General features: G+C 39.4%; 1 protein-coding gene and 1 non-coding gene across 2 annotated transcripts; both read left to right on the top strand.

Moving 5' to 3' along the window:
• The first annotated feature begins 281 nt into the window (after positions 1-281).
• On the top strand, positions 282-12053 carry LOC128266003 (probable serine/threonine-protein kinase yakA). The gene is given in 13 exon segments (XM_053002264.1): positions 282-365; positions 367-444; positions 447-563; positions 565-666; positions 668-795; positions 797-1043; positions 1045-1084; positions 1087-1220; positions 1222-1482; positions 2560-2657; positions 9875-10046; positions 10118-10658; positions 11159-12053. Coding segments are annotated over 13 exon segments (2301 nt in total). The 3' UTR covers positions 11458-12053.
• An 11338-nt stretch (positions 12054-23391) lies between these two features.
• On the top strand, positions 23392-23463 carry Trnaq-cug (transfer RNA glutamine (anticodon CUG)). The gene has a single exon. It is a non-coding gene; the product is annotated as a tRNA-Gln (tRNA).
• The last annotated feature ends 2873 nt before the right edge of the window (positions 23464-26336 follow it).

A 26336-nucleotide genomic window follows, 5' to 3' on the forward strand; every position in this document is an offset into this window, starting at 1 on the left:
GGAAGGAGGCGGAGGATTGCGCAGGCGCAGCTCAGCTGAGTTCGGCCTCGACTCCTGGCGGCCCATCGCATTCCGTGGCCAGTCGCAGCGCGAGACGGTTAGCCAGTGCGGACCACCTCTCTCTTGACTTAAATAAAAAAAACAAAAAAAAAAAACTTGAAAAACTTTCATAAATAAATAGAAAAAACAAACATTTTTTTTCCCGTTGCCACTTGTTTTGCACACAAATTAGTTGTGTTTTGTGTTTTGTTGATTGAAATTGAGACCATAGAGGCGACACCATGATTGCAACATGGGCAGTGCATCCAGCCCCCACGACGGATCCCATTAACACTAGCAATCAACAACAACACAACAACAACAACAACAACAACAATGAAGTGCCACCAATCAAATAATAACAACACGCCCGATTACAACTTTCTGAAGCGCAAGTACCAAGATGATCGGAAGATCTGGTCTTGGGCCAGGACTACGAGCCCATCGAGACGAATCCCTGGAAGAAGCGGCACCTGGAGTACGATGTCCCCGGCGACCTGCAGTTCCACTTGCAACTGGAGCAGCAGCGGCAGCAGCAGCAGCAGTAGGAGTAGCAAGCCAGCACCTGCCCCAGTCACAGCGTCCTTCATCAACGATCTGTTTGCCTACGATGGCAGTCTCCTGGTGGCCCGCCCCTGCCGTCGGCTACTCCCACTGTCCGCCCTCGAGCAGTGTTCCCCTGGAGGACACTGGCGGCTGGACGGGCGGCGAACTGCTCGAGCTGGACCATCGCTACAACTCGGTCTGCAGGCGGAGCTGGGCCGCTGAATGCCACTTTGCCGCCGCCGCCACCGCGCCGCCAGAAACACAAAACCACATCAGCTCAGCCACAACAAAGCCCACTTAATCCCAGCCAGAGTAGCAATGCGAACCAAAATCAAAACTTTTGGTCCCACAGAAAGCAGCAGCAGCAGCAACAGCAGCAGCAGCAGCAGCAGCGGATATTGTCGGCTGGGCGACGCACTTCGTCCGGTTCGGAGGCCACCGGCGAGGCGGACTTCGAGGTTCAAGAACCTGTCCTGGCTGCTCAACTTCAAGTTCGACGAGTTCCGCACCTGTCGCCGCACAGTCAAGCCCAGGCAGTCGTCCATCTGCCCGAGGGCAGTGCTCCTGCTCCTGCTCTCTGCTCCCGCCCCTCAAATCCTCCCACGGTGTCCTGCAGTTCCGCCTCGCCCACATCCAGCCTCCGTATCCGCCGCATCCGCATCCGCCACCAACTCGAATCACTCGGGATCGGGTTTAATGGATCCACGGGCCAGATCGCCCAAGAGCAGCTGCGCCAACGGGTCAATGGCAACGGGAGGAGGAGCACCAGCTCCATTGGGCGGCCCCACCAAAGCGGGACGCAAGTTCGAGGAGCTGGTCATGGAGGTCACCTCGGAGCTGGACGGCAGCGACATGATCGTCGCCGAGCACGTTGTCGTCGAGGACACCTCTTCCAAGGCGTGAGTACCAAAAAGTAGTATAAGTAAAAATAGAAACATTTCATGTGTAGCATTTAAATTCATGTGGAAAATAATGCAACTAAATAGTTCCTTTTTAATTAATATGAAATATTTAATTTAAATATGGTCTTATTTTAAATTACATTTTAGATATTAAAATCAATTCCAAACAATATTTCATATTTAAAATACCTAAAACCGCTATGGATTTAAATCAAAGCGAAAAAATATTTGAACTGAGTATGAAATTTTTAATTTTCTACGTTTTTTTATACCACTGAATATAAATATATATATATCATATAACTAATAGACATATATTTTAATGACCGATTAACATACAAAATTGTTATTTAAACTATATTTATAGTTGTTTAAACGAACATTTTTTGATTCAATGTTTGCAATTTCTTCTATCATAACGATTTAAAAGCCACGTGATTTATTCAATAACTTGTTAGTTAACAAAAGCTATTAAACGAATTGATTTATTACGAAATGAATGATTTCGAAAGCTGTAAACAAACTAAAAATTAAGCGCACAGCCATTAATTTTGTTTAAATTTTCATATTCAATTTATTTAAGCTGCAAATTAATTAAAGCAAGTTTAAAGGCAGAATGTCATGATACATTTATTAATATTGCTTTTATTTTTATTTTGGCTTAGACTTTATTTTTATTTATTTTGTAAAACCTTTATTCCAATTTGTTAACATTTTCATATATAATTTGTTTTAATCTGCAATAAATTAGAGCTAGTTGAAAGGCTGATACTTGATTAATTATGGCACATATTTTGATTTGGCCTTAGATTTAATCCACAGTCCCTTTTAAATGGAGTATGTTTTTACATATTTTCTAATACTTTGTATTACCTTTATTCCAATTTGTGCGTTCACCATTTGCTTGTGCCGCCGTCCTCCATCGATGCCACCGACGATGAATTCCACCCACCCCACTGCTTCGGCGAACGAATGAACGAATGAACGGATGAACCACCCACCATGCAACCACCCACCATTGGACCACCCACAAAAACGTTTGTGAAACCCGAAACCAACCACCGCAAAACAGCAGGCCAAGAAACCACCGTTCACCTACACGGAGCTCATCGAATACGCCCTCGAGGATAAGGGTGAGCTGACTGTGTCGGGCATATACCAATGGATATCGTAAGTACCACCCCCCCTCAACCAGCCCCTAAACCACCCCCTCGCCACCCCCCTCGACCACCCACCAACCATTTTGATGGACGCCATTTTGTAGAGTGTTCACCTTTTATTATTGCTGATTGTTGAGGGCAAAAAGCGCCAGCCGGATGCAATTAAACAAATCTCAAGCATTTTCTTGGGCATTTCCGTTGGCCATTTGATTTCCGCTGCTCCTTTCAAAAGAGGTGTTTGCATGGTGCTCGTATGGTGTTTGTGTTGTGTGTTGTTGCTCCTTGGTTGTTAACCAAACAACCAAAACAACGGCAACAAGGCAAGTGCCAAAAGTTAGCGGCTTGAACAAATTTATGGCTGGAAAATTGCATTTTCCTTGCCTTTCGCAGGGGTAAAAGAAAAATGTTGTAAAACAAACTATTTGCGGGTTGTTCAACAGTTGTTTACCTTCTTATCAGTTAATGGTTAGGGGTTTCTTATTTGCAAGATTATCCTTTTGTGAAGGTCTAATCAATGAAACATATGATTATATTTTTTATTCACATTCAAAGTTGTTTGTCTATTTTATATTTACCAAAGTCAATTCTTTTATTCATTTGTTTTAAATTTACCCAATCAGTTATTATTTATTTTATCCATAATCAAAACAAAACGTAGCTTATATTGAGAATTTCTTTATTTGGGACATTATCTTTCTGTGAACTTTAATCAAATATTGCCCGAAACATATTAATATTTTATATTTACTTAAAATCCATTACAAAATTGTTGATTTGTATATTGTTTAGTTGATTTGCTCATACAATTAAAAGAAAATTCAAATAAGTTTTAGGATGTGTTTGGATTCCCACAGATTTTAAACATTTAAACGAGAAAATATTAAGTATACAGGATAAGAGACAAAGTATAAATAACTAAATAAATATATATATAAGCTATAAAATGTACATATAAAGTTGAAACAACCTAACCAAATGATTTGTGTAAACAGCCAGGGTTTTCTGGTTTCTAGACTTTTTTTTTCATTTTGTCATTACCTACTTTCGCCGACCACCCACTTTTCCCCCTCACACAGTTGTATTAACCCAACCTTTCCGGCCACGTTAAGTTGGAAAATAAAAATATCAATTCGACAAGAATCGTAAACGAAGAAAACAAAACTTTTAACACATTTTCAAGGTTCATTAATTTGGCATTCCGCCCCCTTTTTTTCCGTTTTTGGAGGCCCCAGTTTGGAGAATCAGTGTAAATATTTGAAGCCGGCAGCCGCAGCGAATGTTGCGTGTAAATATCCTATATAAATTTACATATAAAACCACCCCATTTCGAGGGGGCGGGGGTGGGCAAATAATTTATGACATTTGCCCATCACCTGCGCTCCGCCTGCGCTCCGCCCTGTATTTTTTGATGTACTATATGAACCGGCGGCAGTCCAAGAAGAAGTTTCGTTGCTGCTTGTAGTTTGGGGTAACTTTTCATTAACCATTCACAAATTTACTTTGTGGCTCTTAGTTGTGGGGGTGCAAGTGGGTGGGTGGGTGGTTGGTTGGTATACAGTGGTATAGTGGGGTTTTTCCAGGGCCATGTCCTCGCGCAGTCAAGGCAAAAATGGCGCCTGCGCGGGGTTTCCCCGTTTTCCCCTATTTCCATACCTATTTCCACTTCCATTTCCATTTCCACTTACCCAAAAGTTTACCTGCCCACGCGACTCACGTAAGACCACCATCCATCCAATACCCTTAATCGTTCGTTTCGCTTCGCTTTGGCAATTGCCCATGAAATTTCCACTGCTCACAATAATTATTAATTGCGGGGGGTGGGGGCTTGCGAGTCGGGGTCCTTCCGGCTTTTCTACACCTTTTACATGCATCATTGCATCCCGGGTATCAGGTGTTTGACGTGCTCATGCCCATACCCATTTCCATGCCATTTCCATGCCCATTTCCCAATGCTATAGAGCAATTACACGGCAAGGGGTTTTGGGGGGTTAAGGGGTTAAGTGGGTTAAGCGGGGGTTGCAACACGCCCCCCGCCCCCGCTTCTTCCGGTCAATTCGAATGCATATTGAGTGTTTATGGGATGCGGATCATGCTCGATCGACCAGGACATGTGGCAGGATCTCTCTGGCACAACCGCACTGGGATAACTATCTAAATTTATGGCTCTGACCCTCACAAAAAGATAACCCTTCCACTCTGACATTGGAATGCATTCCTCAATTTCCGAAGGACCATAAAAACTTGGGCATAAATTCTTTTAACTCAACTGTTTTTTTTTCAATTTTAATTTCAAACTCAATTGATATTTGCTTAAAAATATAATATGCAATATGTGCAAGTGAGTTTTCAAACTACTTATCTTATGGATATTACAATTATACAACAAATATATATATAAGGTCTCTGTGATTTTATAATACACATATGCGGTATATCTATCTATAAATCTTTGTGGTTTTAAAAATGATTTGTGGGAATTTAAAATAAAATTTAGAATTGAAAACCTTGAAATTTCTTTAAATATTTGTACATCTCTTTAAAAATGTAGCTTTGACTTATTTGCTGATTTAAATATTCCTTTTGCATATTTCTACCAATTAAAATACTACTTGCATCTTCTTAAAAACTCCTTCAATATTCATTTCCTTAAAGCTAGTTTTCAGTCCTTTTGGTGAATTGCAATCAGTGCTCAAGCCAAAGAAAAATCCCGTTTGCCTTGGTAATCAATAGTTATGGAAACACCAAGGTTAATTTCGGTTTTGTCCTTACCAAATTTTGTTGTGACAAGATAAAAGATTTCTACCTCCTCCCACACAAAAAAAATGGCAATTGTTTCAGTAAGATCCAGTCTGATGTTCTTGGGATAACTTTGGCTTTCGATTTACAAGCTTATTTTTTGCGGAAGGGGCGTGGCCGGCCACAGCTACGCCCAGCGGTAGTGCAAAAAAAAAGGAAGAAAAAATTGGCAATTGCCATTAAAAAGTTTTTCATTTTGCCCAACCGAAATGAGGCAACTTCCACTCTCGTCGGCAACTCTCCTCTTGGCCATAAATCCAGGCAATTTCTTTTATTGGCCGGGCAGAGCGGAACAACGAGCCGCAACAATTTATGAACTGACTAGTGCAGTGCAATAAATATATGGTATATGGTATGTGGAATGTGGTATGTGTGTGTGCCCCCATCAGTCGTCCATTAGATACACTATAATTTCGCATATAGTATATATATATATATATATTTATATATATATATTGAAATGGGGATCCGGGGAGGCGAGAAGTAGTTGCCCAGTCTGGTGGCCCGGTCCTTGCTGCCATGTCAAAAAAAAATGAAGCGCCAGAGTGTGTTTGAGGTGGTTTGCGTGCCAGGCACTTCCAGACACGGCTCGGCCCGGCCCATTTCGGTCTTTAAGCTTTTAGCCTCTAGCCTTTAGCCTCTAGCCTTTAGCCTCTAGCCTCCAATCCCCAGAGCCACCAACCAACTAGTCCGAGCGACCATCGCAGCCTATCAGACCTCATCATGGCTGCCTTGGAGGCGAAACGATTGGATTGGAATGGGAATGGAAGTAGGACTGGTATTGGATAGTCAGGTACGCTGTGTACTTGCCATCAGGGCTGGACAGCCCACGTAGAATGGAATTACATGGAAAGAAAATAGAAAGCTTACTTAAATGGGCACTTTTGTGGGTTTTTTAAACGAAATTCAGCAATGATGCTTAATTGCCTTGCCTTTAGAAAATTAGATTTATAAGATCACTATGACATAGGAAATGTTAATGGGGTTATGACACTGCATTGTTTTTATTATGCTATTAATAATACGGTCACACTTGTTTTTACATTTTTGATTCAAACTTTATTGTTAAAGTATGTTTATCCCGCTTTAAAGGTTTGCAGTTTTGAGCTTTAAATGCAAAAAAAATATTTCTTATACATCATTCCATTTTTCGGCTTCGAGCTTAGCATTTTTATATGCTTTTGAAATTGATTTGGTTGATTGTTTTGCTATATCATATCCGGCAATAATTTATTCGCAAAGCCTTATATTTGTTTTTTTTTTTCAAAATATATATTTATGTTTTTTTTTCGTAAAAATCGTACAGTCAATGTAGTGTCAAAACACCATAAAAATGGCAAATTTCATTATTTAAATAAGTAAAATAAATAAAAGCAAAGAAATTTTCCCTTTACAAGTATATTAAAAATTATTTGCTTTACCTTTAATTTTGAACGGATTTGCAGGCACATGAATTAGTTATTATCAACGGACTAAATGGGTGGAAAGTGGGCGGGCCTGCCATGTATTTCGACAATTTCCTAGCAGCCCTTCACCAGAATTCAAATCCGAGGCGAAATCAGTCACTCAAATTCATTGACAACGATGACGACGCTGATAGCGGGTATTTGATTTTTAGCAAGCCCAACGAAGCACTCCCAAACGACGACCCAACCACCCAAAAAGTGGGTGGTTTTCAATACCCCCCCCCCCCCCCCCCCCAAATAATAATTCCCCTTCGAGTGGCTAGAGAAGTACGTGCTCGAAGCCACGTTGACAATTCGACAAGTGCGGCAGACAAGACATGATATACACACTTGTACCTGCACATATAATTTGCCAAGTAGATGGGCTGCCTGGCTATATTTATATATGTATATCGATCGATTTTGCTGGCTGCATGATTAAGCCCAGACAGTCATGCAGCTGCCATAAACATAAATATAAACTATCCCATCCGGACTTTCAATGGCTGACTTAATATTTGCAAATTTACAAGTGCATGCCGCAAATCGAAAAGTGGAGGCGCCTGTAAATTGCCAGTAACTTTTCGACTTTTACGGTTCAGTACAATTAAAGTAATATTAGAACGGAAATCAAAGATTCGTTTTGGGTTAGTTTATTTATTTTTGCCGAATTATTTTTAAAATAGTTCACCACAAATCTTTATTTACACTTTCTCCTCAAGCAATAAATTCAACTTTTATTCTGTTTGAAAAATTATTACTTGTTTTTGGGCTTTTTTTAATTTAAGAATTATTAATAGGTCTGCATACCCAAAACAAAATAGAACATTACTTTGGGAAACTCCACTATCATTTGCTCGACTCTTGCCATCAAAAACACAAAGAAAATCAGCCGAATCATCAGCAAATGGAGTTGAATTCATTTATCTGCCCAGGTATTCAATAACGCAGCTCCGGCGAAGGCAATTTCAAGTGCCACACGATGGGTTGATGCGTCATGACGGGCTGCGTGCCAAATCCCCGCCAGAGTCGACAAACTTGGAGTATATCCATATACAGTATCCCACACATCGCAGTTATCAGGACATTTGCGAGGGGTCATTAAGGACTTCGTTTTCGGAGTTCGGAAGGGGGGGGGGGGGGGGGGGGGGGGGGGGGGGGGGAGCAAAAAAAGCCGAGAATGAGGATTTCCATATTCATAGTGTTCAGCTCCATTATGAGTCGTCATTTCTCCCGAAAGTAGGTATAAAACCCGAGAAGGAAAATGCGGAAAAGCGAAGGAAATAAGGGCTTTTTTTCTGGCTCGCGTGCTGAAATTTGTTGGATTGCTTTCGGGCTGAAACGTGGGCGTACAAAATATATATGGTAGAGAAAACCCGGGGGCAGTGGCAGTTAACCAATGACATAGCCTGACCCATTCGGGGGTTGATTTTGCACCTCGGCGCGTGCCGCCCATCCATCTACCACATCTACACTGATCACAAAATGGACTAGTAACAACAATGTAATTTTTAATATTCAAATTAAATTAAATATTAAGTCATATTTGCATATTAAATTTATTTTTTTACTAATTTTTATATTAAGTCATTGCATATTAAATGGCATGATTTAAATAATGTGGAAAATATTAGATTTAAAATATTTCCTATTTGATTTAAATGGATTTTATTTAAGTTAAATATGGCTTGAATTTAAATTACATTTTCAGATATTAAAATCCATTCCAAACATAGTCAAATGAAATATTTCAAGTAACTAAGAGCCGCAATTGATAAACATCAAAGCGAAAAATATTAAAATTAAGAACAATATATTTGGTTTTAATACGGTTTTTACCAGTGCACACCCACCCACTCCTATCCGCCTGTGTGTCGTAATTTGAAATACTTTCCATTTTGTTGTCCGCCAGAAACCCCACCGAAAATCCCCACCCAAAACCCAGCTAAGAATCCTGGCACGCGATGTCCTTTCCGGTCGTCGTTGTTTCCCCTTTACATCTGAAAAGTGGAAGTGGGGTAGTGGCAGTGGCAGTGGTGTAGTGCTAGACATGGGGCATACTCCATTTTCTATATAGTTTTTTTTTTACTTTATTCATACCATTCCATCCACCTCCTGAAATCGCCTGTTCGTGACTGACTGGCAAATAAAAACCCAGGGAAAAAAGGAAAGAAACGACGCATAATTTGTGCCAGTGTCCCTGTCCATGTCCTTTTCCGTTTTCCCTGTCCCTGTCCGTGTCCGTTTTCCATGTCCGTGTCCGTGTCCATGTCCGTGTCCATGTCCATGTCCGTATTCCCCATTCAAGTATTCAAGTATTCAACGGACTTGTGTGAGTCTGCCGCAGTGCTGTGCTGTGTGCTGATGACGTGTTTTCGTGGAAATTGGCTCGTTTCCGTTCCGGATTGGCTGGTCGAGAAAAAAGGGGCTGAAACCTTGCCAACAATTGGTCAACTGGCCAGTGGTGAGTGCTCACATTAAACAGCCAATCCTAAAAGGGATCATGAATAGAAGACATTGCAATATATAGTTCTTGATTACGATTTAAATATTTGATAGCATTTATATGCTGTATAAACATCCTTTTTATTTTTATAACATAAGATATAATATAGAATATTAAATTTAAGGGGAAATTAGCTCTATAAACATTATTTGTGCGAACAGTTATGTAAGGTATTATTCAAATTATTATAAACTTTAGGCGTTGTCATAGAAGTAAATATACATCATTTGTATTGGATTTATAGACATAAAAATCAATGCGTCTCAACTTTATTTCTTTCGTAACTCCTTTTTTATAAGAATACCAGCAGCAATAGTTGACTATTTCGATAATTGTATATATTTGTTTACTATTTTTGACTAAAAATTTTAAATTAAATGAAAATCCAGCGAAATTGTATGCCTTAGCTTCTTGTTTCCCCCTTTTTAAGGTCCATTTGTAACCCTTTTAGTAACCTGTTTAAATTTTATAATATTCCAGTGATCGTTTTCCGTACTACAAGTCCAATGATGACCGCTGGAAGAACTCGGTGCGACACAATCTCTCGATTAACCCACATTTTCGCAAGGGTGTGAAAGCGCCCCAGGGAGCCGGTCACCTGTGGGCCATTTCCAGCGGCGATTCGGCCGAAAACGTACTGGCCTGGGAGCATGTGAGTGTTTTGTACCCATAAACCTTAAGCCATTTTCGTATAGAACTTAACTAACAACAATTGTATTGCAGAAGAAGCAACGCTTGGACTTGTTCTTCAAAATGGAGTCCATAAATCGGGAGCGCATACAGCAGCACCAGCAACAGCAGCAGCAACTGCAACAGCAGCAACAGCAGCAACAGCAACAGCAGCAGCAGCAGCAACACTCGCCGCAGCAACATGCCACACAGCAGCAACATCAGGCGGCACAACAGCAACATGCAACACCGGCCAGCAGTTGTTTGTACGATGAGGCCGCTGTGGCTGCGGCCACTCTCACCCAGGAAATGATGTCGTCCAGTGGTGCAGGTGGCGTGGTCAGTGAGCAGATCCCATCCCAGCAGAACCACCACAACCACCAGAGCCACCACAACCACCAGAGCCACCAGAGCCACCACAATCACAATCACAATCACAATCACCACCAAAGACTGCTGCCCTTCAACGATCTGCTGAGCGACGATGAGCTGCGAAAGACAGCGGGCCAAATACTGAACGGAATCCATCGCGAGGTGGAGGTCCAGTCGGTCAACTCCATCATCAGCACTTACCACGATGTCCTGCTGGACAATGGTGAGTACCTGGCCATTGAAATGTACTTATCTTAAGCAAAAGAAAGGGAATGCACGGAAAGATTTATACTTTTATTGTTCTTCTAAGAACTAAAAAGGTGTTATGTAAACATACTTAAAAATATATATGAAATAGAAATTAGAACACTGATTGACAATTTGTACGAAATATATTATTTAAAAGATAAGAATTTGTTTGCCTCTACCACAAAAATTAAAAACTAAATTTAAAATAAATTTGATAGTGCTTGATCGTTTAAATATTGTATGGATCGAAATGTTCGACTTATTGAAAATGCAGTTTTAAACTTTAAATACCTGTTGTATTGTGAAATATTCATATCTTTTAATCGAACAATTGTTATAAGCCATGCTGTGTACGTATATAATCTTGAACAAACTAATGGTGTTGTTCAAATGTTTTATAGTTTATTGTTTATTTACAAACACGTTGAAAGATAATAAGAATAACGCTGACTTTTCTATCTACTCGACCAGAAGACTACCTCAATCCCATACACAAGGATGTGGTGGTCACGGAAAGTGTCCTTCGGCAGCATCACGGACACTTGGGCGCCGGCAGTAGCAATCACATGGGTGGCAGTGGCAGTGGAAACGGAAATGGAAATGGCCACATGGGCGGCGGCAGCTCGCAGTACTACATCACCGAAATCGATCCCATGGAGCTGGGCATCCAGATGTCGCACCAGGTGGAACCCTCCGAAGAGGAGGTGCTCTTCAGCGACGAGTTCAACCTCAACTACTTTGGCTATAGCACCGGCAGCGATATCGTCGCTTGACCGCGCAGACAGCAACCAACAGCTCCTCAAGCTCCAGCTCCAGCAGCTCCAGCTCAGCCAAGCAATTAGAAAACACATACTATATATCCTGCTCGAACGATCCGGCTCCATGCCATGACAAACAATCGTAATTGTAGCCGATCTACTCATAAGCCAACTCTAAACGAATACTAGTCACACTTAAAAACCAAAAACCAAAAACAAAAAACAAAAAACAGAAAACAACTTACATGTAACCACCTAACCATTTAGCCCCTATGTATAGTTTGTACCCCTTTTTTTTGTCTATACTTTAGTTGAATACCTAGCCGATAAGTAGCTTGCTAGCATTAAGTACTTATCCCTATATCTATGTACTATAACTATCTGCAGATCTGACATACTATACATACTTAGCTCTTGCTCTTGTCTCCGAATTTAGTTAAGTGTTTTTACAAGTAGCTGAATATCCATAGATATTACCAAACAGAACGATTTCCTCTCCTCAAATATGTTAGCAAAACCAGGGCTAGAGAGCAGACGAAGTACTACTTATCCTAGTGCCCAAACCTTACCCATGTCCGTAGAACTAATGGCACCTAACTGGTTTTATTAATTATGGCAAAATAAACCTTTTTTTTTTATTAAAACAATTTGACTATTCTGGTTGAAAAGAAGGAAACAGCAAAGGACCAAAGCCCTTTGTGGTTGCAAGCGTTCGTTTAAATTAATAAAGTGCAGCGGAATAAGTGCTTGGGAATTTTAAGGTTGTACCTGCAATATCAACGAATCTTAGCTGCTTTAGTCTTGACAACATTCCATTGCTAGGTGGTTGTAAAACAGGCTAACTAGCTAAGATTTTAGTTTGATCTCTCTAATGATATATATATGTTGAATTATACCAGTTTTAAATCATACTATTTTATAAAAGAAAAAAAGGTTTATGGCCAGACATAACCATAACCATAATGATCGGCATTCTTGCCCGCCTAGAGGGGGCCTTGCGATCAGTTGCTGGCGCGCCACCTGCCGGCCAATATTGGGCAGCGCTGCGGCAGAGTGGGATCAGAGTAGAGATGGGAAGAAATCGACTTGCGCCGGCAAACATCGATGAAACCGAAACGGAAATAACGAACTAACGGAGAAATGTAAGTTAAGCGTCGAACCAACAGAGAAATGTTAAGAAAACGTCGAACTAACAGAAAGAGAGCGCGAGAGAGTAAAAAAACATTGAAAAGGCGATTCCAATGCGTTCGGCCAAACATCGATGAAACATCGATGACACCGATCTTTGCAAAACATCGTTTTCATCGATCTTCTCCCATCTCAACTCTGCTTTCCCTCGGCCGCAGCGATTTGAAACTCTCGAAAGCGAACGGTCGTGGCTCGCTCCCGGTTTCTTAGTTGTTCTTGTGCTTGTGACTTTGTTTGCATTTGCCACTACTATCTTTGTGTTTGCTCTTGCATTTGCGTTTGCGCCGTTGCCACACAATTGTTTTGTTGACGGGCGCGCGTGTGTCTTTGCGACTTTGTTTGCATTTGTGGACCTAAAATCACTTGTTGCTAAATGCTTTTTCCCATTTTGGTTACGATTTGACCAAAAGAGGGAGATGAAGGAGAAAAACAAATAGTGGCCGCTAGTTGAGTTTTGTTTGTGTTTGCTGAGAGTTTTTTTTTGTGGTTTTTTGTTCAAGTGAAAGCGTGTGAAAAGTGGCCAACGCACTCTCTTTTTGGCTCTCTTTTGGCAAGTAAACTGCGGACCCCGACACTCCAGCGATATCCATATCCACATCCATATCCTGCCTTGCGGCCAACCCAACGCTTCCGGTCAACATGCAACCGCAATTGTTGCATCGCCGCAGCCTCCGTCCTTCATCGCCATTACCTTCATTATCAGCATCGCCATCGGCATCATTATCATCGCCAGCGTTTTAGCCACAGGTGTAGATCACAGGTAAGTGATACCTTCAACCATGCCGGGTTATGACATCCAGCTAATCTGATTAGGTTTTCTTCTTTTTCTTGGTATGTGAGATCCGAGATTGGAGGTAGTGGGGATACCCAATCCATCAATCATTCACTCAATCGCTGACCCGCCTGGGAAGTGATTTTGTTTGGTTTGTCAGGGGAGGAACTTTGGAGAAAGGGGAAGAACATGGGTTCTGGCTAGGTGTAACTCGACTGGTAATCAGGGTTTTCCTTGATTTTTACTTGACCCCCTGAGTACCGATGAAAATTTGTCTATTGGAGGCCGGTTAAAAAGTCGGTCTTTAACATTGAATAAGAGTTTCTCTTACAAAAAACTTGATATTTCTTGACTAATTTTTGGAATTCATGTTAACATCTGAAAACTTTATTTAAATGTAATTTAAAATTTTTTAATAATGCATTTAAATTAAATAGTAACTAAAATAAATCTAATGTTTTTAACATTTAATTAAATATTTTAATATTAAATCATGCAATTAAATTAAATTAATTAATAAATTAAATTAAATTAAATTATCTAATATTATGATTTAGTTTTCAATTTGATATAAAATTTATATACAAAATTATAAATTCAATAGTCTTATACTTATTTTACTAATAATATTTTTATCAGTGATTTGAAATTGTTCTTAATTTATTGCATTTCATTGTTGAATCAGTCAATTATAATCTAACTTCTACTTAACTTAAAGTCGAATTGGAGCTCGGTTCAAAAGTTGACACCAAAACATTGATTCGCAATGAAAGCCTTCAGATGCACAAAAAGCCAAAACAGATTCATGGCTTCCGATGGTTTCTCAGTCTGTTTTATTTTTTTTTTGCCAGGGAACTCTTATTTTGGCCTGTTCTTGTTTCGCATTTTTGGCAAACGCTTTTTTGTAATGTCTGCTTAGCTGGATTTTGTGGCTCCGGCTTCTTTGGCTGTCATTTCATTCAGATTGAGACAAGTAGTTGGCTTTTTCGGGGTCAGCCACTCTCGATGCGAGCGTATACGTGATGTACATGTATGTTTGCCATATTTCAAGAGCCACTGATTGATGGCAAAGGTTTTGCTTTAGTTATTGCATTTTTCGCCATTTTTTTTAATATAAAGTTTGGCGTGTATATTGGGGAAAACCGCCCGTGGCAGTTTCCCATTTAAGTTGTCCCAGTTGCGTAAAATTTGCGTAGCTGCCTCGCATGAGATTTTTTTCGAGTTTTTTTTTTTCAAGATTTTGTTTACCCCCGATTTTCACCTGCGCTCAGCAACGCCTTCAGGTGCGTAGCTCCGTTCAGGTAATCGATGCGTTCGTTCGACTTGGCAAAATGCTGTCCCGTTAAGTGTTGTCGCCGCCAAAAGATTTTTAATTGCCGCTGTGGTCGCCAAACCCGTAATTTTGAGGGGGCATTGGGGGGCTAGGAGGCGCAGTCAGCGAGCTGCCACTGCCATGTAATTAAAAACCATCAGCGATCATCGTAGGTTGCCTACCAATTTCATATGGCAAAAAATGAAAACTAAAGTGAGAACTAAATTAGTCGACTGTGGGATACGCAAAACTTACCATCCAAAAATATAATTGTCTCATAAATGCCCTCACTTGATTGGTTTGTTTTACTTTAATATCAGTATTATATATTTTATAATCAAAACTAAATCGAAATGTTTGCTAGGGCTGGAAAAACTATTGTCAAATCATTTCTATTGAAAATGTCTGGAAAATGTTTATTTTTTTCTACGAAAATCAAAGGAGAAAAGGCAGAAGCGTGGAGGGAAAATTTCCTAAGGCAAAAGTTTAAAGTTTTGCTGCTAATTTGAACTGGAGCAACATTGCAAGACACACATGCCGGCACACACAAACAAATGTCAATTTAGCAATTGTTCAAAGTAAATTGCGTGAGACTCAAACGAGTTGAAGTCGAGGCGGTTGACCTAATGCCCAACCATAGAAGTTATAACCGAAGCACAAAGAAATTGTGGATTCAAATCATTGCGAAATTTGAGGAATTGTGGAGCCAAGCTGAAAGGGAATTATAAAAATGGGCCAAAGCTTTACAAATTTATACATATTTTTTATATCTCGTAATAGAAAAGGGATCTGTACTGATTTTTACAGGCTGCATGAAAGTATTTTTATGATTGGAAAGCCATAAACACCATCAGTAGTTTAAAAAACTCTCGGAAACTTTAAAAATTCTGGATTCCCGCCTAATAAATGGCCTTTGAAACGTAAACAAAAGGCCCACAACATTATTAAGTGCAACAAGACTCCCGCCCACTCAATCACCCTTTAGCCTCTTAGAAGCTACACTGAAACATAATCCTATAATTAAAATACACAGTTCTTTAATAGGTACAATTTGCATAAAAAAGCTTAATGAAGAAGTCTTATGTTAATATATAGTTTGATATCAAAATATAATATAACAAATAATATTTGTAGTATTGTAGGTAATGTTACTTCTTCCAGTGTATAAGCTTTCGCTTTGCTCTAAATCAAATTGAAAATTGTAGGAAGCCAAACAAAATCCGATTCAGCCCTTTTGGGAAACTCTGGGATGTTGGATTTCCGGGGGTTAAAGGGTGGTGGATGATGGGGGGCAGGGCACGTGCCTGGCCAGCAGAAAATGATCCGGGGATCTTGATTCTGCCGGCCATTGTAAACTATAAACAGATCTTTGATTACTGCTGCACATGTGCAGGGCAAACGATACATATACGAACTATATATACGTACTATATCTGCGCCTTTAGCTCTGTGTGTATCTATGTGCTGACACTCCAAACGGCAGGCATTAAGTTAAGCATGCACAGCATGTACTTAGTAAGTGGCCCCTGGTGGCGTTCCCCGTCCTCCCAACGATGGAAATTAAGTTCGCAGTTCGGAGAGTTCACTGTCTTGCCGGATTTGTTTAATTTGGGATCTGGTAAAGTGGCATGGGAACTTTGACCGTTTGGAAAGGTTCCTTTTTATAGTATAATGTGGCCGAAAGTTAAGGAAAGTTCAAGACGTTTAACATACTGGGATAGTAATTTACATGGTTACATTTTAATAACTTAAATATCAGATTTTCACAATAGTTGGAAAAGTCTTTATATAAATATATATATAAATAAAGGCATTAATTGCATTAAATGGATTTTAAAAAGAAGGGTTCGATTCTAAAAAAGATAGGCATACTGTGGAATGTATGTATATACTTTTAAATCATTGCACAACTAATGTTTTTAAAAAATCACTTTTGTAACAGCTTAGGAAAGTTCCCCTTTTTGATGGTTGGTATTTTGTATTTTTTGGGTGGTTCTTTGCCATAGACAAAGCCCCTCCTCGATGGCTTTCAAGCCACTAATTAAGAGATTCAAAGAGAAGGCGAAGGCGAAACGACAAAATTTTAATGAATTATCACAGTGCTGGCTATGATGATGATGATGATGATTATTATCGCTGGCTGGGGCTGTCATTGAACCTGCTCGGCTGCTCCACGGTTCCGTCGCAGGGCATTGTCTATACCATCTTCCATCCACCATCTCCCACAATATCCATATTATGGTACTACACCACGGTATCTATCTATCTATCTATCTATCCATCTGCGGATGGCGTTGCCATCGACCATTTGTCATCTGGTGGGCGTCGTTTTCCGATTCGGATTCGGAATCGGAATTAGAGTGAGGGAACCCAACTCAAGACGCGTCAAAGACTCCCCGACAATTTACCATTTTTGGGGGCTTCTCCGCACCCGGCTTGTAATTACACTGACAAAAAAATTAAATTGTTAAAATACATATTTGACTATCTATCTCAAAACGTTATATTTAATATACAAACTAAATATATAACATTTCTAAAATATTAGATACACTGCATATTAAATTGCATGATTTAATAAAAAAAAATATTTTAATGTGTGTAAAAAATATAAGATTTAAAATAGTTCCAATTGGGTTTAAATTTAAAATAAATTTTTAGACATCAAAATTAATTCCGAAAATAGCCAGATATTTAAAACAATTAAATTTGCAATGGATGAAAATCAAAGCTGAAAGTTGAGTACATAATATTTGCATTTGCTACGTTTTTTTCACCAGTGTATGTTCGAACGTTGCGTGTCGCTCTGCTTTTTTGGGCTTACTCCGCTCGGGGCATTCAAATTTCAACAACATCTCAACTGAAAAGTCGAAGGAGCTGGACGACCCGGTTTCCTTGCCGTTTTCCGTTTGCTTTTCTGTTAATCGATTTTAAATTGGCGATTGATTGACTGAGTACTGCCGGCACTGGTACTTTTTCTTTGGCCAGATAGTAGATAGTCCTTGTGTAACGCGATCGCTGCACTTGTCTCAGCACCACTCGAGATGCATTTTCCCGTTTTCCCCGTTTTCCCATTTTCCCGAAAATGCAGTCATCTCAAGTGCATTCCAACTGCAGTTGCAGTTGCACTTTCCCATCGCATCGCATACAAATTGGATATTCTTTTTCCATTCGACACGCCTCGAGCTGTGTGCTCCATGTGGAAGCGATCATTATCTCCATTGGCATTATCCTTATTATCATTCCGAGTTTCTGTGTTTCAAGAATTTCACAGATTACCGATTTGCTTGACCAAGCTCATTGTGTTTCTGATTGATTGATTATCTTTAGCGGGTATAGTATTTCCAAATGTCAGTTAATATAGGCTACAAGGTTGCTTCCTTGTATTTTAAAAATATAATTTTTTTAAAATCGTTCTATTCTTTTCTGATTCTCAATATTGCGACTATATATAGTAGTCATCTTTCAGTGCTCATCGTCACTATGTGGAAAATATCATACGAGCAAAATGTAGTTGCAGAAGGAAAGGTATTGTCAGAAATTGGTTTTGTTAGATTTTTAAATAATTTCCAAGTTATTTTTCACACGCGACCGCTTTCACATCACAGCAATTCGGTGGGCCAGTGGTAAAATGCAATCGAGTGGCCCAAAAACCCGTTCAGATCGATAGATCGGCGATGGATTTTTCCCGTAAGCTACACGCAACTTGTAGCATTTTTGTTTTTTTTTTTTTTGGTTTTTGTTTGTATAATTTTGCCTGGTCGAGGGAAATCACGGCTTCACATGTGTGTAGGAAACCATCTCACATGCAGCATGACACGGCTCTGCGGCAAACAATTAATGTGTGTGCTGCCGGTCGGGCCTGGCCTGAAAAAAGAAACCCATTAAAAAATGTTAATTTCCATAAAATAAAACCGTCAACAGAGCGAGCGAGAACGCTGGAGAACCGCACGTGGCTAAAAGCCACAAAATACGTTTATGCCTGTGTGTCTGTGTTTTTTGGCTTTTTGACTGGTATCTGTCTGTTTTCCATTCCCTGGAGTTATTGTGCGTGCGGCATTTGCATAACACACCCACTAGCTTGCGATCCATGTCTATCAATAGATGTTTTCGTATCTTCGGCTGGCGATCTTGTTAGGCGCAACTAGCGCGGATTTATGGCCAGTGCCATAATTAACTGATCGAAGGTGTTGCTAATGGCAGTGCCAAACCGATTCACTAATGAGTCCTACATCTGATAGGCCTCCACGGCCAATTTGCATACCTCCATGATGATCATACTACTTGTAAGTATAATGATGATGCGGATGGCGATTCGAGAGCCAAGATCGAAGATCCAAGATCCGAGATCCGAGATCCGAGATGACCGCTGTCATAACTGACAGCTGCGGTTGTGCCACACACAAAGTTCCGATTCGCTACGTTTCCATTTGATTGGCTCCTCACGCCACAGTGGACACATACCATAGATGGACTGCAAGTTGAGAGTGAGGAGATGGAGATGGAGATGAAGATGGAGATGGAGATGGATGCCCAGAGATCGCAACTCTCGGCAAACTCTTTGTCGGCACCAAAGTCAAATGCCCGGCTGCGACGCAGTTCAAATCGCAAAACTATAAATTATGCTGTCAGTCACAATCAGCCATTGTCTTGGCAGTTCTCGATTTCGCGGTCGCCATGGGACGGTACACTACAGTACACTACGCTACAGTACCCCCCTTTCATTCAAAACCCCTCTCGAAGATCAGGCATTTATGTTGTAGCGCTTTCGCGCTATTTTCCGCACAAAGGCGTCCATTTTTCAGAACTGTAGTTCGGACTTTTCAATTTTACAGGGTATTCTGGGTAGTTCGTGGCACCAAATAAATAACTAGTAACTTTTTATTGTTGTTTTATAGGAGTTTTTGTTTCACATAAAAATAAAATTAAATTAAAAGTGATTTAAGTAGAATATAGTATAGTATATGTACTAATAGTGTAGTATATATGTTTATTCCTAATTCGTTTCAAAATTTAAAATATTGCACAGAATCACTTAGTTCATCATTCTGGCTGCAAGTTGGTCTTTCCGATTTGATGCGCGACAATTGGAAATGCCAAATTAATGTCTGCACCTGTGTTTTTGCAACTGCCATGCGCAGCACTTAAAACTCGTGCCAACTGCACTGGACTTTGATTCAGCCCGCCGAAGTTCGATAGTTCAGTTTGGCTCTGCAAAGTGTTTATTTTACACTGAAAAAGATGAAGTAATTGTGTGCCTTTTTTGTGTAATTGTGTAACAAAATATGTTTTATTTTTTAACAATATAGAGTTCAAAAAACAGCCTAAAAAATATTTAATCAATATAAAACCCTTCTTCCTAATGAATAGACTGTGAATTTGGCCAGCGAAGTATTGTTCTCAGTGCACTGAGGTGCATGGGCGTTGAGTGGGTGGCCTCTCATTAGATAAACGCGTTATCTCGGCGGTTACAATTATGTGGGAGTAAGTTCCGAAACGAAAAGCTCGCCTGGCCGTTAAATTGTCAAATTAAGTACGTGGAGAAGGCAGCAACACGTGGGCTCATTCAGCTCCCACTTTTGTTTAGTGTTGTGTGTGTTTTTTTCTCTTTCCTCGAGCAGATGGTCAATTGAAGCCCCAAGATATATGGGGTGGTTATTATAGAGGAGATCCAAGCTCTGGACTCCCAGCTCCGACACGTTCAAACGTTTCATTCGAGTCGAGTCGAGTCGATTTGAGTCGACTTGAGTCGATAGTATAAACAAAGGCAAAGCGTAGAAACTGCATTGATTTCTCAGGGTCGGAGACAAGCCGCTCGTTTGCCTGCCGCAGAAATGATGCCAACAGGTGCTCAACATTCTTGGCATAGTTTCTAGAGCAATTGGGGCCTAATCATCGGGAAGGGGGCAACTATGGCAGCTAAGGCAGCCCAGGCAGCATGGAGATGAGGGAAACCGAGTACAGCCATGGCAGGTGGCTGTGTACTTGATTGAGCTATTGTAATTGTCAGTCACGCCGGTGAAAATGTAGGGAGTCTCTAATGGAAATGCAAGAATCTGTGGCAGAGAGAAGAAAGTTCCCCTTAATCTCAGCAAAGACTTTAAATCCGTCTTTTAGTTAATCCACAAATTTGAAAAAAAAGGTTTGATCTTTAATTTAAAATTTTAAATTGTTTATGTAGACATTTATTGCATTTGTACACCCAATCCATCCGGAAATAAATGTATTAAATTACAAATAAATCCAAAATCATAAATACATTAGCTAAAGATATACAAAAATGTATACAAATATTTTCCTAATTACAGTTCAACCTTAATAAGCTTAAGAAAATTTCATGAGAATTTTCTATATAATATAAGAAGGGGAAAATGGTAACCAAACCCATTTCAACCAATTCATTTCGTTTTGAATTTTACTGTGGCCAGCAAACAACTTAAGCCATTATCTGCCCCCAGTGTGATTTGCATTATGTCACGTTTTTCCGGCGAGGTCAAATCCACTTCCACTATCCACTTTGCAGGTATATGTACTATCCACTGGCCTTTATCCACTGGCCACTGGCCACTCATGACTAATGGACCGATCTGGTGGCGCCAGCATGGGTTAAGACATGGGTTTAGACTTCGGTCAAGCATAATGAGTGGCCAGAACCCATTAGTCCAATGTCGGCGTAATTGTCGCGAAAATTTCGAGTGCGTGACCGACCAACAGAGAAGTATACACAGATGCGGTCAAAACAATAGTAATAGAAACTTTTTTTTGTCATGTGAATAATAATATTAGTAGTTGAGATTGAAAAAACATTTTAATTCCAATACCTTTGTATATGTATGATTATTGTCTTTAATTGTTAAAAGATCATTTGCTACAGTATATTGAAAAGTGAATTTAAGGGATTTATAAACAGTTTTAAATTTCTTTGAAAAAAAAAAAAATATCAGTGGGTTCTTAAGTTATATTTTTTATTAGTTAGTAGGCAATATGATGAATTAAAAGAAAAGTTTTCCTATAAGGTATTATAAGGTATGTTCTAAGCACTTTCAATTTTTCCACTACTATTATTTTGACCGCAGCTGTATGAGCGTACATGTGTGGGGTCCATTGGGGAGAGTAAACGGTTTCTTCTGCTCATTTTCGGTCATGAAAGTATGTTTTGTTTGTCCCGGACAGCTGAATTACACAGCTTTGTTCTTTGTTTTAAGGCCACTTGAAGTTTAATTTTAAATAAGGCAACTTGAACGCGGGCTAAAACAATATTTGCCAATTGCACCAAAATAAATTATTTAAAACCAATGTTTCTTTAATATTTAACTTACTTAGAGCACAACATTAAGTAAAATTTGTGTCACACTTAGTTAAAAACAGTTATATCAGCTATTATTAAAAACGACTTGTTTTTAACAAAGAATAATAATATGAGTATTTATTATTTGGTAATTAGTATCATTAAAATATCCACTAATAATAACTGTCTTGAAAATATTTAATTAAAATACTTTAAAAATATAATATCTCTTTCATATCTCATTTGTTTACGAAATATTTAATAATATTTGTCGATAAAGAGAGAAAACTCATAAGCAACATTAACGGTTGCGTGAGCTGCATTGCCGTATTTTTTGTCTGCTTTGCTTGTAATTTAACAAGAATTTCTTAATTATCCGAAAAAAAACAGAAACAGAAAGAGGAGTGGAAAATTATAAAGTTTATCCGCACTTATGATGTTGCATGGCCCAATGATAGATCCTAAAATTGAATTGACAGCGAGACGATGTCGAATGTTGATTGGTTGCTGCTGCTGCTGCCACAAATTGATGCATTTCACGCAACAGCAATTGAAATGCCGCTCCCCTGCCTCTCCGTTTGTTTCGTTTTTTTGTTTCCAACCAACTCGATTAATATGCAAAACGGTTTGTTGCAGGTGCAACCGCTCGGGAAGATTATGCTAATTAGGGTGCAGCGGATCGGGAAAGGTGAACTGTTCACCGTTGCCCTATAGGGCAGCATTTATCAATTAGCAACGTTCGGCGGCATAAAACCCAAATTCAAAATTGGGAAATGGGAATCTTTTGACTTCTGGGCTCGATTTTCATTTTCATTTTCATTTGCATGCGCACAGGTCTCTGATTTCCACTTGAAAATTAATTCCCGGAATTGGGGGCACAACCGATGCCGAAATGGGCTGGAATTTAATATTCAAATGTTCGGCGCTCACCAAAACATATTTATCAAACTGATTTGCGTTCGGAATTGGAAATTTAAGAGCATACGGATTAAGTATTTAAGGGAAAATAAAGTTGGCCGAGGTTTTTATAAACTCTCAAATAAAATGTAAAATTTTATGGTGAATAAAACAATACAGTGTTTTCTCTAAAATCTTAAACAACAGAGGAGCAAATATAAAACCTGTATTAAATGCTGATCTACCATACCACTCTATACACCAAGACTATTTAAATGGGTTCAATAAGGTGCAGCCCAAAAAAAACGTATATATTCCGGAAAGAATATATTAACTCAGAGGTGGAATATTAAACAATAATTCTAGCTAAGTCCAGAATTTAACAGATTCAGCATTTATAAAAATATCGCCTATATGAATGCTAAAAATACCTTTTGAAAATATATGTGGACGTAAGCCCTTAGCAAGGTTTTGAACCCAGGTCATCAAGTGGGTTCCATGGTGTAATGGTTAGCACTCAGGACTCTGAATCCTGCGATCCGAGTTCAAATCTCGGTGGAACCTTGTTTCCATAATTTTTTTTCTTTTTTTATTTTTTTTTAGAAAATCTATATATACATTTTTGAGAAAGTTTCTTTGCCATCTGGCTTGCTCAACTATTTTTGCCCGCATTGCAAAGCAGAAAATGTGGGCAAATAAAACGAAATGGACGCATAAAAGACACAAAATGCCTTGGCGGCCGTGCAATTTGATGAATGAATTGCGAATGACGACGGCTGGCCTGCAATTAACTGTTGCATAATCCCAGTTGTCCACTTCCGCCAAGTGACACAGATACTCACGCCACGACACGACACACCACTTCACGCAAAATGTGTATGGCTCTTAGAGGAATATGGTATTCAATCCGATATCGGCGACTTTCACCCGCAGAACTCTTCCAGGTGAAAAAAAGAGGAGAACTTGATGGGGTCTTTGCTCAAAAGAAATTCCGGTTCTTAAGGATTCTTGTCGTCGATTTCACATCATTAATATTTATGAAAGCACTTCTCATTCGATAATTACTAATCCACCAGGTTGATTTTGTATTAATTTATGCTTACTGTTTGTTGGATAAACGTTAATAGCACACTTTTCCATAGTTTAATCTCTATTAAATTGTCAAAGCTAATTGCTTAATATTTACGAAATATTTTTGAATGCAGGTTAATAATATGTGAGCCGAAATCTTTCTAAAATGAGAAATGCTTATCGTATAATATAGTTGCCCTTAAATTGTACAATAAAGTGAAATATTGTACAACACATTTTTTGCAAAATTAAGAAATCTGGTTAGTTTTTTTTTAATCTACAAACTTAGTGACCTCCCAGCTCATCTGGGGTTTCCGTGTGGTACTCGAATTCCACCTCCGTGCTCAGGCTTCTGCTTTGCATGAGGGAATTTTCACAGCTGCGACTAATTGCCGGCGACACGTCAGGGCCAACCCACATCATTTCGAATTTCAAATCCGTATCTCGAATCTTGAATCTCAGCAGCCACATCTCAAATCTGGTGTCTTGGTTTCTTCTCTGACATGCGGACTTTTTGGACAACTTGGTTTTGGGTCAACATCAATGTTGAACGATGAGTGACACTTCTCACTAAGCTCTTTCTCGCTTTGTTCCATTGTCTTGCAGCATCAGCACCATTTTTGAATGTCAACCAGGAGTGGACGCAGAATGACCACCCCGGGCACACTATATCGGTTGGCCAGTGGTGCCGCCACACCTGCCACGCCCACAAACAGCCAATACGCTCAGCCGCCCAAGCCATATGCCATTGGCTCGATCCAGAGCGGATCGGAACGGAATCGCCTGCTGGAGCTGCTGCGAGCCCCCAACAGTTTGACCTCGCCCAGTTTGGAACCCTCCTCCAAAGGACTGCTCAATGGACCCGGGCAGAACAACTGCTTCCTCAACTGTGCCGTTCAGGTAGGCATATATATATATTTTATATATTTTTATATCGAAATTATCCTAGTATATATGGTATGGAATAACATATTTAATTTAATATGATATATAATAAAATAATTTCAATAGTTTTAATGTTGCTATAACTGTTTTTGGCAATTATGTCAAGTTTCACAAATAACTGGAGATTAAAATAGTGTTGGGGTGTACCTAGGTACATTTGTTGGTACCTTATACCATAAAAAGCTTTTACCTTACCTTGGTGTATACTTTAATTTAACTTAAGATAAAGCTATGTTAGGTTTTGAGTAGTGAAATATTTTTATCTATTTTTGGTTTCGAATTAGTTTGATACTCACTTTCGCAAATACCTTGTACCGTACCTAGATCCAAAAAAAGTGGTACCTTTCGCAACACTGCTTCTAATAATCATAAAATTTAAAAATTTAAAATGTGCCCTTTGCGGTTTAGAAAATGAAGTGGTTTTAATTGAAATTGAAATTTACAAAGAGGCCTCCAATTTATCGATGGCCTCCAGTCGATATCATAATTGGCAACCTTCGCGATAGTCAGCCGAAATTGAAATCGTGTTAATTGGCTGCTGAGTTTGGCTGGAGAGTGTGTGAGTGGGCGCCACAAATGCACCATATAAGGTGGGTGGTGGCGGTCGTTACCCACTCTTTTGTCTTCAGTCATCAGTCATCAGCCTCTAGTCTCCAGTTCACTCCACTTCGGTCTTCGGTCTTCAGTCCTCAGTCTTCAATCTTCAATCTTCCCCTGAGTGGGTTCACTGTCTCCGTTTCAATTCGCAGTCAAGGCAAACTTTTCACATGGCCAATTGTTGGCTTGGTTGGCCCAAAGCAGTGTGGTTCTTCAGTTCTTTGGTTGCTTGGTTGTTCGGGGAAGCTCGAGCGCCACCCAGTTGCATAAATTTAGCGAGCAACTCTTAATAAACATAAATCTGTATATTAATGATTGCCCTGACAGTGGCCCCTCCTCGAAAATGGGGTTATGCCAGGGGAAATTATGCAAAAGTCGGGTACGTACAACAATTAGTCCGATTGCAACAAGCAATGGGTTGTCAGACAAGGGCTCCCAGCTCTAGTTATATCTCAAAAACAAGCTGAAACTTTCCCACTTATCGGTAAGACGTTTTGGAAAGAGATCCCTTCAGTCAATTTGCTTTGGTGCAGATAGTACTTGGGTAATTTGAATTGGATTCTTTATTGCGGAGTTTGGATTTACAATAAATCTAAGAAAGTTCAAATGATCTGGGAATGAAAAAAACATTAAATAGCCATTGCTCGTAACATAAATGTAATTATTTATTTATTTGGTACGACAATGAATTGAACATATTAAAATTTGTTTGATAACTTAACACATTTCTCAATAAACATAATTGTGGTTATATATTATTTAATCTTATTTATTTGAATTTTATTATTATTATATTTATTTTTTTATTTTGTGCAAGATTGATA

The sequence above is a fragment of the Drosophila gunungcola genome, unplaced genomic scaffold (genome assembly GCF_025200985.1).
Source record: "Drosophila gunungcola strain Sukarami unplaced genomic scaffold, Dgunungcola_SK_2 000220F, whole genome shotgun sequence".
NCBI lineage: Eukaryota > Metazoa > Arthropoda > Insecta > Diptera > Drosophilidae > Drosophila > Drosophila gunungcola.